Below are 14,630 nucleotides of genomic sequence, written 5' to 3'. Positions count from 1 at the left end.
TTCACAAAATCACTTTAGTTAAGATAAATTAATTTATGCAATAGAGGATTAAGACTTTTTTGTTAAAAAAATAGAGGATTAATAAGACTACTTATGCCCTTTTCCTTTCAGTTTTTGCTAGAATTTTTATCCTTTGAAAGATTTCACTATTTCAGTTACATAATATGAACTCTTTGTGATTTGTAAACCTTATTTTATACATCAAAAAAATAAAAATAAGTTGTGTGGTTGAAGTTTCATTGTAAAGGACCCTATTAACTTGACAAGATCTAATTGTATTTTCCATGATATATCGTGATACTCGTGGATCATGTTTTATAAGTAATATATTTTTCGGCGTTTGTCTATGATTCTTTTTTAAGAATCGAACTCAGAAAATATGTTTGGGCATAAAATTTTAAAAATTGGGTTTTTAGATTTTTTTTTTTAAAAAAATAAAAAACAACAAAAAAGTATTTAATTTTTTTTTAATCCATATTTCTCACAAAAAGTAAAAAAATAACTCTAATTTATATTTATGGCCAAACATATGATATTAGTTTTTATTTTAAAAATAAAACTATTTTTTTCATTGGAAAGAGACCACAACTTTACTTTTAACATGAATGAGGTAAATGCTATCAAAAGACTTCGATTTGGCTAGAAAGAGAGAGAGAGAGAGAGAGAGAGAGAGAGAGAGAGAAGGTATTCGTTGGCATATTATTTCTAGAAGTAAAAAAAGTCTTTGGTAGGTTAGGAAAAAAATGTATTTATTGGCATATTATAATTGAAAATATGAAAGACTTTTGTTGGATAGAATAAAAAAAGGGTATTTATTGGCCTATATTATTTTGTATATGTATTTCGGTTAGATAATTGTATATTATACATATGTACTTGTATATTATGGCGAGAGAGATTTGGAAAGGGAGGAGAGAAGCGAGCGAGATTGGGAGAGGGAAGGGAGAGGCGAGCGATTGGGGGAGGGAGGAGAGAGGCGAGCGAGAGAGGACAATATTTGTATAATGCACATCTTGTTTGTATAATTCGCAGGTACATTTGTATAATTCACGTGTTTTTGTATAATTGGGAAATATAAAGTCTGAAATTATACAAATATAATAAAACTCGAAATAACGAATTGATTCAAACAAAAACGTATGAACTTTAAACAATTATACAAAAAATATATTATACAAATTATATTATATAAATTATATTATACAAAATCCAAAAACTACACGTTTATACAAACTTTAAAAAGTTATACAAAAAAAGATTGAATGTATGTGATGACAAAACTGAAAAATCAAAGGAAATCATCGTCATATACAAACACAAACAATCGTATACAGATACAAATCACACAAAGAATTGTCAGCTACGAATTATACAAATGTGGCGAATTATACATATACAAACGTGCCTAATTATACAAACTCAAAGTCAGCGCACGTAATTAATGTATAATGGTAGTCGCGAGTGGTAATTATAGCAAACTATAGCTATGATGAGTAATTAAGTAGTATAAATTGCTTAACCATGTAATTTTCCCATTTTTTTAATCTATATTTTCAAATAATTAGGTATTTTAATTTTACCACTCATTAAGAGAGTCCTACCAAGTATCATATATTGAGGAAGATACACCTAGATACATACATTTTTGCTACTAGATACACTAATTTTTTTATCTATATTTTCAAATAATTATGTATTTTAATTTTACCACTCATTAAGAGTTTCCTATCAAGTATCATATATTGAGGAAGATACACCTACATACATGCATTTTTGCTACCATATATACTAAAATAAGGAGAGAGGCGAGCGAGAAGGGGAGGGAGGCAAGCGAGATAGTCATGTATATATCATGTATTTTTATATATCTGGTGTGATTCACATGTATGTGGGATACTGATATATAGAAAGTAGTGAGATAGATGAGAGAGAGGCAACCGAGATTTGTTATGTTTCTCAGAAACATGCGAATCCAATTGGATACAGTATATCTGAAACCGTTTACATCTAATTCTAAACCAATGTATCCCAAGATAGATATATTTGGACGTACCAAAATCTGATAAGATTCGTGATCTAACAAACTAAAGTGTGTCTAAATTAATTACTCCTAAACTAGTGAAATTTCGATAAGTTTTCCAAAATAAAATACTTTTTTTTTTGTCATTTTCTCCTCAATGGGTTAAAAATCTAACACCAAACTTCCATGATATGTAGTGAATCATGTTCTGTAATACTTATAATAACCTTTGCTGCAGCTAATTGAAATCTATATAAACACTATTAACTTGTAATCATTTTATCACCACTTTCTTTTCAAAATCTTTTGTTATACTAAAAAAATAAATGTTATACTAAAAAAATAAATAAATATGGGTGTGAAAGGCAAGTTGATTGCTTCAGTAGAAGTGAAGTGTGGAGGAATGATATTTTTCACACCAAAACTCATCACATATCCAACATATGCCCTAGCAAGATCCAAAGTTTTGAAATTCATGAAGGTGAAACTGTAAAAGTTGGTTCAGTCGTTAACTGGAAATATAATGACGGTAATATATACACATTATTCCTTTTTCTACTTATGAATCATTTTTCTTTTTATATATTTAGGTGTGTTTGATGGTACTGAGAAAGTTCATTTCCAATTGAATATTTTTCATAAAAAAGTTTTTTAATGGTGTTTAGTTACCATAGGGTAAACATTTTACTCTAAAAAGGGAAAATAACTTCTTTCATTTGAGGGGAAAGTCATTTTTTCATATAAGTGTCTTAATTTTTAAGATCATAGTATTTGTTCCCAAAAGTTTATGTACTTATAAGTTTCAACGGGTAATATTATTATACGCAATATTTTTATTTTTTTTACCGGAGCTCCCATCCGTTTTGCTCCCTTGGTGACTCGAACTCGCAATCTTCGGGTTGGAAATGAGATGTGCTTACCATCCGAGCAACTCCCTCTCATCATTATACGCAATATAGATATGTGCAAAATCGAAAAAAATATTATTAAAAGAGTAATCAAGTTCTGAACCCACATTTGCAAAGTGTAACGAGTATTAGTTGTATAAATATAAACGTTGAACCAATCAAATTTAAATCATTAATGATCTGTTTTTGTTTGCTCCAAATATTTTGACATTATTAATCTTTAGTAATAAAAATATTTATCAGAACACCTTCCAATTTTCTAAAGAAATGATTTAACTTTAGCTTGTACTTTTCATAAAATATTTTCTCATCATCAATCAAATATTGTGAGACGTTATACAAACATTTTACAGATTTCATTGGAGAAAATGAAAAACAAAGAAAAACCTATAAAACGATCGAGCTAAAAATATGTAATTGTGAATGTTCAACTTGAAGTTGCTTATTATCATCTCTTATATTTTTTATTTTATTGATTATAGATGGAAAAGATAAGATTTCAAAGCAAGTGATTGAAGCTGTCGATCCTCAAACTAAAACAATCACTTGGAAAGTGATTGGTGGAGATCTGTTAGAGTTGTACAATTCTTTTACTATTATCACATCATGTGACCACCAATGGACTACATGGACATTTCTGTATAAGAAGAAAACTGAAGACATACCAGAGCCTCTCGTTCTCTTGGGTTTTGTCCTTCACGTGACAAAAGATATTGAGAGTCACCTTCTCAAGTAATAAAACATCAATGCTACTAAATGGCTCATAGCCCTATTTATACATATGCAAAATATATATATGTATGTTTACACACAAATATATATGTGTGTCTTTGTGTGATATTGACTAGCTAGTTCTATCTAGCGAGCTAGTGTGTGAAATAAATAATATTGTGTTTGAAGAATATATTACATATGTTCCTCTCGTTCTAGAGATGTATTTTTAATGTTTAATATATGTAAAATATTATTAAAATTTACCTATAACAAAAATGATATATTTAATAGTGTGCTTTACTTATATTCTCATTCTTTTGTAGTCAATTCCTTTTTAGGTTTCTCTAGTTTTAAGAGGGGCAATAAATTTTAAACCTTAATTACACTTTGGTTTTTAGGTTCATGTTAAGACATGCCCAAAGATGCCAAACAGACCTTTGACATGTTTAATTTAAGTACTACATCACCACTTTTATTGGCTTAAAGAGATATTCTAAATTATCTTCAAAATCAAGAGAATATTTTGATAGAATTTCTTAACATGAACAAGACTGTATACCTGTTAATAATGACAGAATATTGATTGAATCTTGTTAGAGAATTACTCCATGTCTGACTTTGAATTTCAAAGAATCAAAACTAAATATCTTTTTTCTCAGTCTTTTTGTTCGTTCATTTTTTCATTGAGTTCATCACTATTTGTAAAGAAAGGTTAAACAGTTATTTGGTAAATGTTCCCTCTTTTTTCGAAATTGAGATAAGAGATTATCTATCCTTCACAAAATCACTTAAGATTAAGATAAATTAATTTATGCCATATAATTTCTTTCTTTTTTATTTCTCTAGGTTTTTATTCTTTGAAACATTTCACTATTTTAAATTTAATTTCTTGTGAGTTGTAAACCTTATCTTCAACATATATATTTTTTTAAATTATAAGTTTTTTTATTTTTTATTTTTTATTATAAGTTGAGGGGTTGAAGTTTCATGTTGAAGGACAGCTAACACTAATCTTCCATGATATGCATGTTGTGCCCCTCGTGGATCATGTTTTATAAGTATATACGTAGGAGATGTTTGATTATGATTATTTTTTTAAAATTGAACTCTAAGAAATATGTTTAATCATAAAATTTTAAAATTAGAATTTTTAAGAACTTAAAAAAATAATTAAAAGGTGTATTAACTTTTGTACACTTTAAATTACCCACAGAAGATAAAAAAAAACAATTCTAATTTGAATTTATGACACAAATACAATTATACAACTCTTATTTTCAAATATTATATTTTGCTTTAAAAATAATAAAAAAATTGTTACCATAAAACATAATCCAACATCCATTTATAATAGCTTTCGGTACAACCAATTGAAAGAGAACACAATTTTATTTTAATAGGAATTGAGGTCATTTAGAAAACAATATTGGCATATTATTTCTGGAATTAAAAACTTTGGCTAGCTAGGAAAAAAAAATATTTGTTGGCATATCAATTCTAGACGTTAGAAAAACTTTGATCGACTAAAAAGGGGTATTTGTTGGCATATTATTATTTATGACGTGAGACAGAGTCACCAGACAACCTTGCATTGATGTCAATATTTTTAGACTATAGTTTCTAACTATTTTATTACCACTTTCTTAATTATCAAAACTTTTTGCTAAATCGAAGATTGGTTCAATTGTTAACTGGACATATAATGACGGTAACATATACATGTTTTCCTCTCTCTAGATATGAATCATTTTCGAACTGATTACCCTATTATTATCTCTTATNAAGGACTACCATTTCTAATAATTTTGTCACCACTTTCTTTCAAAACTTTTTGTTAAGCCAAAAAAAATATGGGTCTGAAGGGTAAGTTGATTTCTTCAGTAGAGGTGAAGTGTGGAGGACATTTGGTTCACGATATTTTTCATGCCAAAACTCATCATATATCCAACATAAGCCCTAGCAAGGTCAAAAGTTTTGAGATTCATGAAGGTGAAACTGTAGATGTTGGTTCAATTGTTGAATGGACATATAACGATGGTAAAATATACACATTTCCCCTCTCTCTACATATGAATGGATTTTTTACATTTAGGTGTGTCTTATATTGTGAAAGTCCATTTCCAATTCGATATTTTTAGTAAAAAAGTTTTTGATGGTCATATTACTTGCTCCAAAAGCTTATGTACTTTATAAGTTTTAACGGGTAACTTCTGTCTTTTATCTCTTATATTTTCGATTTTATTGATTGTAGATGGAAAAGATAAGATGTCAAAGCAAGTGATTGAAGCCGTCGATCATGAAACTAAAACAATCACATGGAAAGTGATTGGTGGAGATCTATTAGAGTTGTACGATTCCTTCACTATTATCACATCATGTGACCATCATTGGACTACATGGACGTTTTTGTACAAGAAGAAAACTGAAGACACACCAGAGCCTCTCGTTCTCCTGGCTTATGTCCTTCATGTGACAAAAGAAATCGAGAATCACCTTCTTAAGTAATAAAACATCGATGCTATTCAATGGCTCATAGCCATACTTATACATATGCAAAGTATATATATATATATATATGTATGTATGTATGTATGTTTACACACATATATGTGTGTTTTTGTGTGTGATACTGGCTAGCTAGTTCTATCTAGCTAGCTATAGTGTGTGAAATAAATAACATTTTGTTTAAAGAGTATATTTCTTACTCCTTCTGTCTCAATTTATGTGGCACTTTTCATTTTTCGAGAGTCAAACAATTTTAAGTTTGAAATTTATGCATGAAATCTTCAATTTTTTTGAAATGAAATTTATATATTTGTAAACTAAAAAGTACTATAAGTCACAATAATTAATAATTCAAAATGTTTAAAAAATCTATGAAAAACTTACGGTCAAAGTTAAATTTGATTGAATCTCGAAATCCAAAAAGTGACACATAGAATGAGACGGAGGGAGTATGTTCCTTTCCTTCTAGGGATGTATTTTCAATGTTCAAAATATGGAAAAAATCGATTGAATTAATTATTTTTTTGATTTTTCGATTTATTCGGTTAGTTTGTGATTTATTATTTTTTGAAAAAGTTTGATTTTCAATTCAGTGATTGTTTCTAGGCTGCTTGCTTATGATTGTTGTTACCCATAATTTTTCAGGTTTAAAAATGGATATAGCACTGTAATGACCCGAAAAATGTTTTTTTTGAAATTTCATAAAATTATCATTTTATCCCTTCCGATAGTTTTCCTGAATTATTTCTAATCAGTCGGTGAAGTTGGTTTGAGAATTTTAAACTATTCATTTAACTATGGTAATTAATTTATGAGTAATCTTAAATAATTTATTTTAATTGATGGTTAATGGGTCAAATTCATAATTTAATTATTATCCTATATCACTTGACTCATGTGAAAATAATAATAATTAAAGGAAGAGGGTTAATATTATTTGGTCATACCTCAAACTGCAGGTAAAACTTAATTAAGTTCCAATTTAGTTTTATACATGTTGTGTATTGGGTGTGCATTCTTTAATAATATTGTATGGTATGTGTTACTTGGAGGATAGAGATTTTATAGATGGGTGTAGAAGCAAAATTGAATATTCCTTAAGGTTTTTTGTTGACAAGTTAGTGGTGAAATAATTGTCAGTTAGGAAAAATTTATCATTGGCAAAGTAAGACTTTCATAATTGCTTTCTGTGTAGTTCCATTGTTAAGGTTATCGATTTTTAGGTTTATTTTTATAAATTGAGAAATATTTGTTTTCCAACCTAGGCTTTGTTCCATTATTAGTTGTATATTATTGGTGAAAAGGAATGAAAGTTGAAATTTAATGCAATTTTGTGTTTAAAAGTTTATAGGACAAATTATAGTGGTGGAAGTTGATTTTTAAGGTCACTAATTAAGGTAATGATGGCTTAATCATTGGTAGTAATTTTGGATTACAACGTGCTGATGGTGTTGAGTTCGTAGTAGTAAGGTTTGTCATTCTTTTCGTGCTCCAAGTTACAGATGACGAATTTGATTTAGATTTTGTATTTTCTTATAGTCATTACATGGTGATTTAAGTTTTGGTAAATTGGTTTATGTAACTAAATATTAGGTATATTGTATTACATGAAGACCATTAGATTTATGATATTGGAGAGATTGAAACTTAACGCTAGACTTGAAACTTGGAAAATATGATAGTTGACAAGTTAATTGGCATCAAGACTAAAAACTTAATTATAAATTTGGGTGAGTTTTTGGGTCTGGTAACATAGGTATTGTTAGTTCCAAAATCTTATTGTGGTTAATTATTTAAATAGATTGTAATGATTTGGAAGTCAACCGAAATATTGTTGTCCAACAATATTTGCTAATAAATACTACTCTATTTATCATCTAACACATTTTTTGAAATATTAAATTTAATAAAGTTAAAAGATAAAATAATAATATTACGTCTATTATTTATTGTTTTTTAAGGGATGGCAAGTCAATAGTAAACCACAGTTATTACGCATAGGCAGGGAGATTAATATGGATAGGTTAGAATGTTAATCAAGACATAAACAAAGTGCTTTTTTTCTTTTAAATAAAAGTGGGGGTTGTTAGTGAGATTGTCCAAACTTTAATTATTGTATTGGGAAGTGATACTTGGATTGACTATTCCTAGAACTAGCATAGTGTTTTTCATATTTGTCATTCAAATATTAATGCTCCTCATTTAAAAAAAAATTTCAAGTACATAATATAGGGCAAGCCAACATGCATATATATTGTCAATGTTTATTATGGACACTGCAACCCAAAACATATTAATTGCCCAACTATTTTATATTATGTTCTACTAGTACATTTGTTATTGGCAAGTCATTTGGTCCATAAGATTCCTTTCAACACAACTTTTATTATTTTAAAATAAGAATCAACTTTTCTGTATTATATTTCAATATATATAGTTCTAACAAATTAATAAATAGCTTTCTTTCTTTTGAGATTGGAAGGCTCAATTAATGCATAGTTGAGAGCTAGCAAGAAGAATGTGTTCGAGTCAATCAAGTAATTATAATACACAATTTTCTTATAACTTATACTTTCTCTTTTTCACTTTTATTTGTTCACTTTAAATTTTACACTTTTCTTAAGAAATGATATTAATTATAACACTTATATTGATTGAGGTATAATCTTATGTCTTGAGAAATGAGTAATTAATATTAAGAGTAAAATGTGAATACATATATTTTACTCTTGATATACGAAGAATGACAAGTAAAAACAAACATCTATTTTTAGTATAAATGACAAATAAAAATAAACAAATAAAAACATGGAGTATATTAGGTATGCAACATTTTAAATTACAAAATAAAATACAAAATTAATTTCATATATAAATAACTTACCATATAATAAATATCAAACATAATATATATTACTTAGGGAAAAAGGACAAATATACCCCTGAACTATCGTAAATAGTATGCAAATACCTTCCGTTATACTTTTGGGACATTGGTGCCCCTACTGTCCATAAACTAAAGTATATGTGCCCTTCACTGTAACGAAAGACTAAATAGGGACACGTGACACAATCTTATCCGTCGATCTAATATTTAATAAATGTTGGGTCGGTGGATAAGATTATTACACATGTATGTCTGTTAGTATAAAGGATATATATGCGCTAGTTTTTGGACTACAGGGGCACCAATGTCCCAAAAGTATAACGGAAGGTATCTGCATACCGTTATGTGAGTTCTCTTACCAAAATAGTTATCAATGCAATATTAATATAACACAATTTGAGGCACTGTATGAAAGGGAATGCATATTGTTCATAGGGTGGTTTAAGGCTAGTGATGTGGAACCTTTGGGTGTTGATTTGGTTAGGAAAGCCTAGGAAATGGTGATGGGAAATCAAGCTAAGTTATTGACAGCCTATAGTAGGCAGTATGCGGACCACACGGTAAGAGACATAACCTTTCAGGTTGGGGAACAAGAATTGTTTAATGTGTCACCCATTCAAGGAGTGATGAGGTTTAGTAAGAGGGACAAGCTTAGCCCTCACTAAATTGGTCCATTTGAGATTCTTGACGATGTGGGGGCTAATGGATTACAGGTTAGCACTACCTCCCAACTTGACTGGAGTTCATTTGATATTTCATTTGTCTATGCTAAAGATATACCATAGGGATAAAGATTATATCATCAAGTGAGATTCAATAGTGTTGGACAAGGACTTGCAGTATGAAGAGAAGCCGATTGTGATTCTTGATCGGTATGTCCGTAAGTTTGGATAAAAGAAATCAGATCAGTAAAGGTCACATGGAAACATCATCTACTTCGGAGACCGCGAGAGACGTGGGAGACAAGTACCCTCACTTGTTCGATGATTCATGTACTATACTTTTTTCTATTTTAACCTAGTTTTTCTTGTTTGATCACCTGGGGACGAGTGATGGGATAAATTGGTATTTTTTGTAACGACTTACTTTGATTGTTATGACTAGGTCAATGGTGAATGAAATTGGGCTAGAAAACTTTTCATTAGAGACCTAAACATTCTAGGCTAGACCAGTTCAGACAGAATTCGAGCGAGGCAAAGTCTAGGTCCATCCGAGAATGGATTAGGCAAAATGTCTAGGCTTGAAATATAGCCAAGATATTAAGAAACCCGTAGGATATTACAAAATTAAATTTGGGTGAGTAAAATTCCTTGAATTAAATTTGGATGAGTAAAATTCCTTGAATCAAACTTGGCATGAAAGAGATATAAGGGAGAAAGGTATATTGAAAATGGAGTTTTGAGGAACTTTTTAGTCTCTAAAGTTCGTGCAATCCGTTATAGCTAGCGGTAGGCCCCTATAATGGGAGTGTGCATGTGCTATGGCGGGGTGACAATCGCTATAGCGGGGCAAGTCAGGATTTTACGCAGAAAAAGTCTCAAAACATTTTATTTTATGCATTATTGTTTTTGAGTTTGAGAGGAGAAAATTAGGGCAATTTCTACCCAATTTTTCATCAAATTCATCGGTAAAGGTAAGTTCATTACTCCCCAATCTTGTAATTTGATTCTTAAGCCTTAGAATCTAGGGTATTACTCTTGAGGGAGGGTTTTGATTTGATTTAGTGGTGGGAAAAAGCCTCGAGTCTAGTAGAATGATCATGAATTGACCCGGGTTTAGGATTTGGGTATAAGATGGATATATTTAGGCCATTTTTGATTGATTGTTGTGTTTATTTATTGCTTTAGACCAAGAACAAGCCATGACACTGAGAAAAAAAGGATACATGTTTGATTTGAAGTAGGTAATAGTTGTATTTTTTCTAGTTTATAGATGTACACATGTCTATCACTTTATAGTATCACTTGTGTAATGCATGTTGGGCAAGATATAGAAAAGCATATGAAATGACATCATGTTGATAATTTCATGCAATGAACCTATTTACTTTACTTATGATTTCAAGTGTTATTGTTCATTGTGATTGTGATTGTTTGTGATTTCTGGTTGAATCTGGTACTATGCTGGTACATGAATACTATTGGTTGGCTTAAATATCATACCTGGTATGAATATTAACTCTAGTTGACTCAGATACCACGCCCATATGCTAACAGTTTGTGTGTGGATTACTTGAAAGGACTGAGTATGTGTATTTGTGTTTCCATTTGAGGGTCAGGTTCTTGTAATTGTGATCATGTGGGACATGTTCTAGGTATTGATTGTTTCATCTTATTGTGATTGTGAGTCTATGTGATTGCGATTGTTGTTATATGTGTTGGCTTGTGTTTACTGTGTTGTGGTTATTAATTTACATTTATGATTTGGTACTGGCCAAATGATCCTACCAGTACACTCTGATTGTGTACTGATATTGCACTTCTTTTTTTTTGTTGAGTACATGACATCTTTTAGGGTCTGATACAAGACCTCAGTTAATGGATGTTTGACTTCAAATCCAAAGGTGAACTACTCTTTCAGACTGTCATCAGTTCGTCTACATCTTCTTGTCTATCTTTTCAGAAACAATACTTTAGATTATTAGTTTATGTTTCCTAGCTTTCGGGGTTGAATCCCCATTATTGACTAAATAGAGTTTTGCTACTATGACTTTCAGTTTCTAGAGGTTTTATTTCCGCAATATTTTGGATTAACAATTGAATTTATAGAAACTCAATTCTTTAATTGTTTTAAACTATTTTCTTACTATTTATTTTCATGACTTGAGACATTTGTGTTGGATTAACTTTGGATGGATAGATTGTTCTCCCACGCACCAGGTGGTTAATGTGGGTGCCACTCACGACAATAAGGTCGTTGAATATTTTAAATAATTGAGTGATATTTTTTACCTTTTCACCTTGATACTATGTTAAATTGGGAGGTTCTTTAGCTGGTGGACCAACCACATGCGTTGTCTTTTTTTGACTTTGAGTAATGGTATTATGATATTGACATTGACATGAAAATGGAATATTAATTTAGTGCCTGGCTTTATTAAGACTAAGAGTTGACTGGTTACACGAATAATGCATCGTACGTTCCATATATAATTTCATATCTCTATCTTTGTCTACCTTGAATATATAAGATTTTTTTTTATACTAAATTTTTCGGTAATTGGACCGATTTTATTAAATTCTTTGGCTACAACCCAATTCAAACAAAGGACCAAACAGTGGCCCTAAAAATGAAAAAGAAAATAAGAAAATAACTCATAAAATCTATCTGTATCTTCCGACCATTCATCTTCCTTCAACTCTGTCGGAAAATGTTGCAATTAAGTCGGAGGTAAGTTTCTTCCGTCACATCATTCTTCTTCACCATCTTTGAGTTGATATTATTTCCATTTCAGAATCTCAAAACTTCCAGATCCCGCGTTTGTTGCCGAGTTTCAGCTGAGAATTGCTTGATGTTTCAGATTCAAGGTCTATTGTAGCTTCGTGAATTAGCCTATATGGTATGTGTAGCTTCTTGTTTCCTTTGCAACTGTTGCTTTTTTTTCTTCAACACTAGTTGTTTACTTGATGTCATTGTTGTTGATGTTGCCTATTTATTGCTCTATTCATTATCCTCAAATTTGGGAATTGATTTTTGTCCATGTTTATGTACTTCCTATTTTGCTTGGTAACTCTTGGAAACTATGATATTCTATTTTTCTTGGTAACTCTTGGAAACTATGATATTCCACTATTGTTTGTGTCTCCATTACTTCATTAGCTAGTGCATCCGCAACCATGTTCCCTTCCCTATAAATGTGAATGATTTGAGAACTTAGTTGTTGTAGTTTCTCCCTTATCTCTTCAGTCCTTTCCACCATCTCCTATGGAACTCTCCACTGCTGTAGAATCATCTTTTTTACAGCCAACGAATCAATCTCTATAATGACTTTTCGACAACCATTTTCATAGCAGTAGTTCAATGCCTCATAAATAGCTAGGGTTTCTTCTTCTGTGTTGGTTGTCATCCCTATACCCCTAGCCTTAGCAAACATTAGATCTCCTGTGTGGTTTTTAGACAAAAAACCATATGATTCCATTCCTGGGTTTCCTTTACAGGCTTGGTCAGTGTTACATTTCAGATTTCCTTCTTCTGGTGGACTCCATGTTACACTGTGATATTGCACATGAGGTCTGTAGTCTTTCAGTTGGCTTATAATGGCAATTCACTCCCTTCTTTCCAACTTGATCCGTGGGTATTTAATCTTCACCAACTTTCTCACCAAGTCCTGAACTTGCTCCACCATTGTGTTGTATGTAGTATTTCCTCCATACTTTCTGTTGTTCCTTCTCTTCCAAAGTGTCCACATTATGAGTGCTGGCATGGCATGATATATCACTTTTAGCTTTGGTGAATTATCTTGTTTCCACCATGTGATAATTAGTTGTTGAAGGTTCATTCCAGTAATGTTTATTCTTGCAAAACTAGCAAACTGCCTCCATTGCCTAGTGACTATAGGGGTTGTTAGAAAAAGATGTTACATAGTTTCCTCTTTCTTTGTTTCACAACACCAATATCAAGAGGCAATTAGAATGTGCATTCTTTTGAGGTTATCATCTGAAGCTATTTTCCTATTTCATACCCTCCACAAAGAAGAAATTCACCTTAAAAGGAAGTCTTTTACACTATATAAACTCATAATATCTTCTGCATTCTCTCTTCTGTCTCAATAAATGCCATGCAGATTTAACTGTGAAAATACCTTGAGTATTTCCAATCCACCAAGGTCTATCACTTCTATTCTCAATTATGGGGGGCTTTATGCTTTCCATTATGTAACCAGTCATCTCTTGAGACAGTTTTGTCAGCAGCTTTGTTTCATTCCAACTTCCATTTAGCATAAATTCCTTGATCTTTAGTTCTTCTTCAATTGAATTTTCTCCCTCTATAAAGTATAAAGCTCCTTGTTTTGTCCAGTTATCAAACCAAAAGCTTGAATTTCCTTCACCTGCCACCAAATATCTGCTCAATGGATAAATCTCCTTTCCTGCTTATGTCTTCTATAATTTCTTCCATATTATCATCTTCCTTTTCTTGCAACTTTTTGTCTATCTCTAGTTGAGATAATTGATGAATCTTTGGTGCCTTCTGTGGGGTAAGTAACCCTTTGTTTTCTTGTTCCATTCTTCCCTTCACTATGTCCCCAACTAAGCCTTCCTTTCCCCCCATTGCAATAGTATGCACTACCAGATGACTCTTGTTCATTTTTTGCTCTACTTACTGCCTGACTGTGGCTGGTATATGCCTTCTGTGTTGTTCCTTCTTTTGTTTGTGAGTTGCTGCTGCCAGGAGTTCTTACCCCATGCTTTTGATTATTTGTTAACATATTCTCCTCTTGCCTATATTGCTGTTTGTTTTTTCTTGCCTCTATTATCTGTCTGATGTTAGAAGTTTGTTCTTTATGTTGTTCCTTATCTCCAATAGTATCTCCCCTAGCTTCAGATCATTACCCCCTGTGTTTCCTTATCCTACTCCAGTGTCATTATTGTCCTCTAGT

General features: G+C 31.0%; 2 protein-coding genes and 1 pseudogene across 4 annotated transcripts in view; all 3 read left to right on the top strand.

The window, feature by feature from the left end:
• The window catches only part of LOC125857241 (kirola-like), a 20,477-nt gene extending 14,129 nt beyond the window's left edge, over window positions 1-6,348 (top strand). Inside the window, exons 2-3 of one of the 2 annotated variants that reach the window (XM_049536940.1) lie at window positions 5,529-5,679; window positions 5,894-6,348. In XM_049536940.1, coding sequence (XP_049392897.1) covers window positions 5,529-5,679; window positions 5,894-6,147 — 405 coding nt within the window. In that variant the 3' untranslated portion in view covers window positions 6,148-6,348. Of the gene's footprint in view, window positions 1-5,432; window positions 5,680-5,893 lie in introns of those variants that run through there. The other variant, XM_049536939.1, reaches the window with a different exon arrangement.
• LOC125857233 (heavy metal-associated isoprenylated plant protein 20-like) overlaps window positions 1-14,630 on the top strand; it is a 287,045-nt gene that overhangs the window by 216,121 nt on the left and 56,294 nt on the right. The window lies entirely within an intron of this gene.
• LOC125857252 (kirola-like) lies at window positions 2,373-6,348 on the top strand (annotated as a pseudogene).

Source organism: Solanum stenotomum, chromosome 2 (assembly GCF_019186545.1).
Source record: "Solanum stenotomum isolate F172 chromosome 2, ASM1918654v1, whole genome shotgun sequence".
Taxonomy (NCBI): domain Eukaryota; kingdom Viridiplantae; phylum Streptophyta; class Magnoliopsida; order Solanales; family Solanaceae; genus Solanum; species Solanum stenotomum.
Note: the sequence above shows the minus strand (reverse complement) of the source record. Positions and strands in the feature narration are given on the sequence as shown.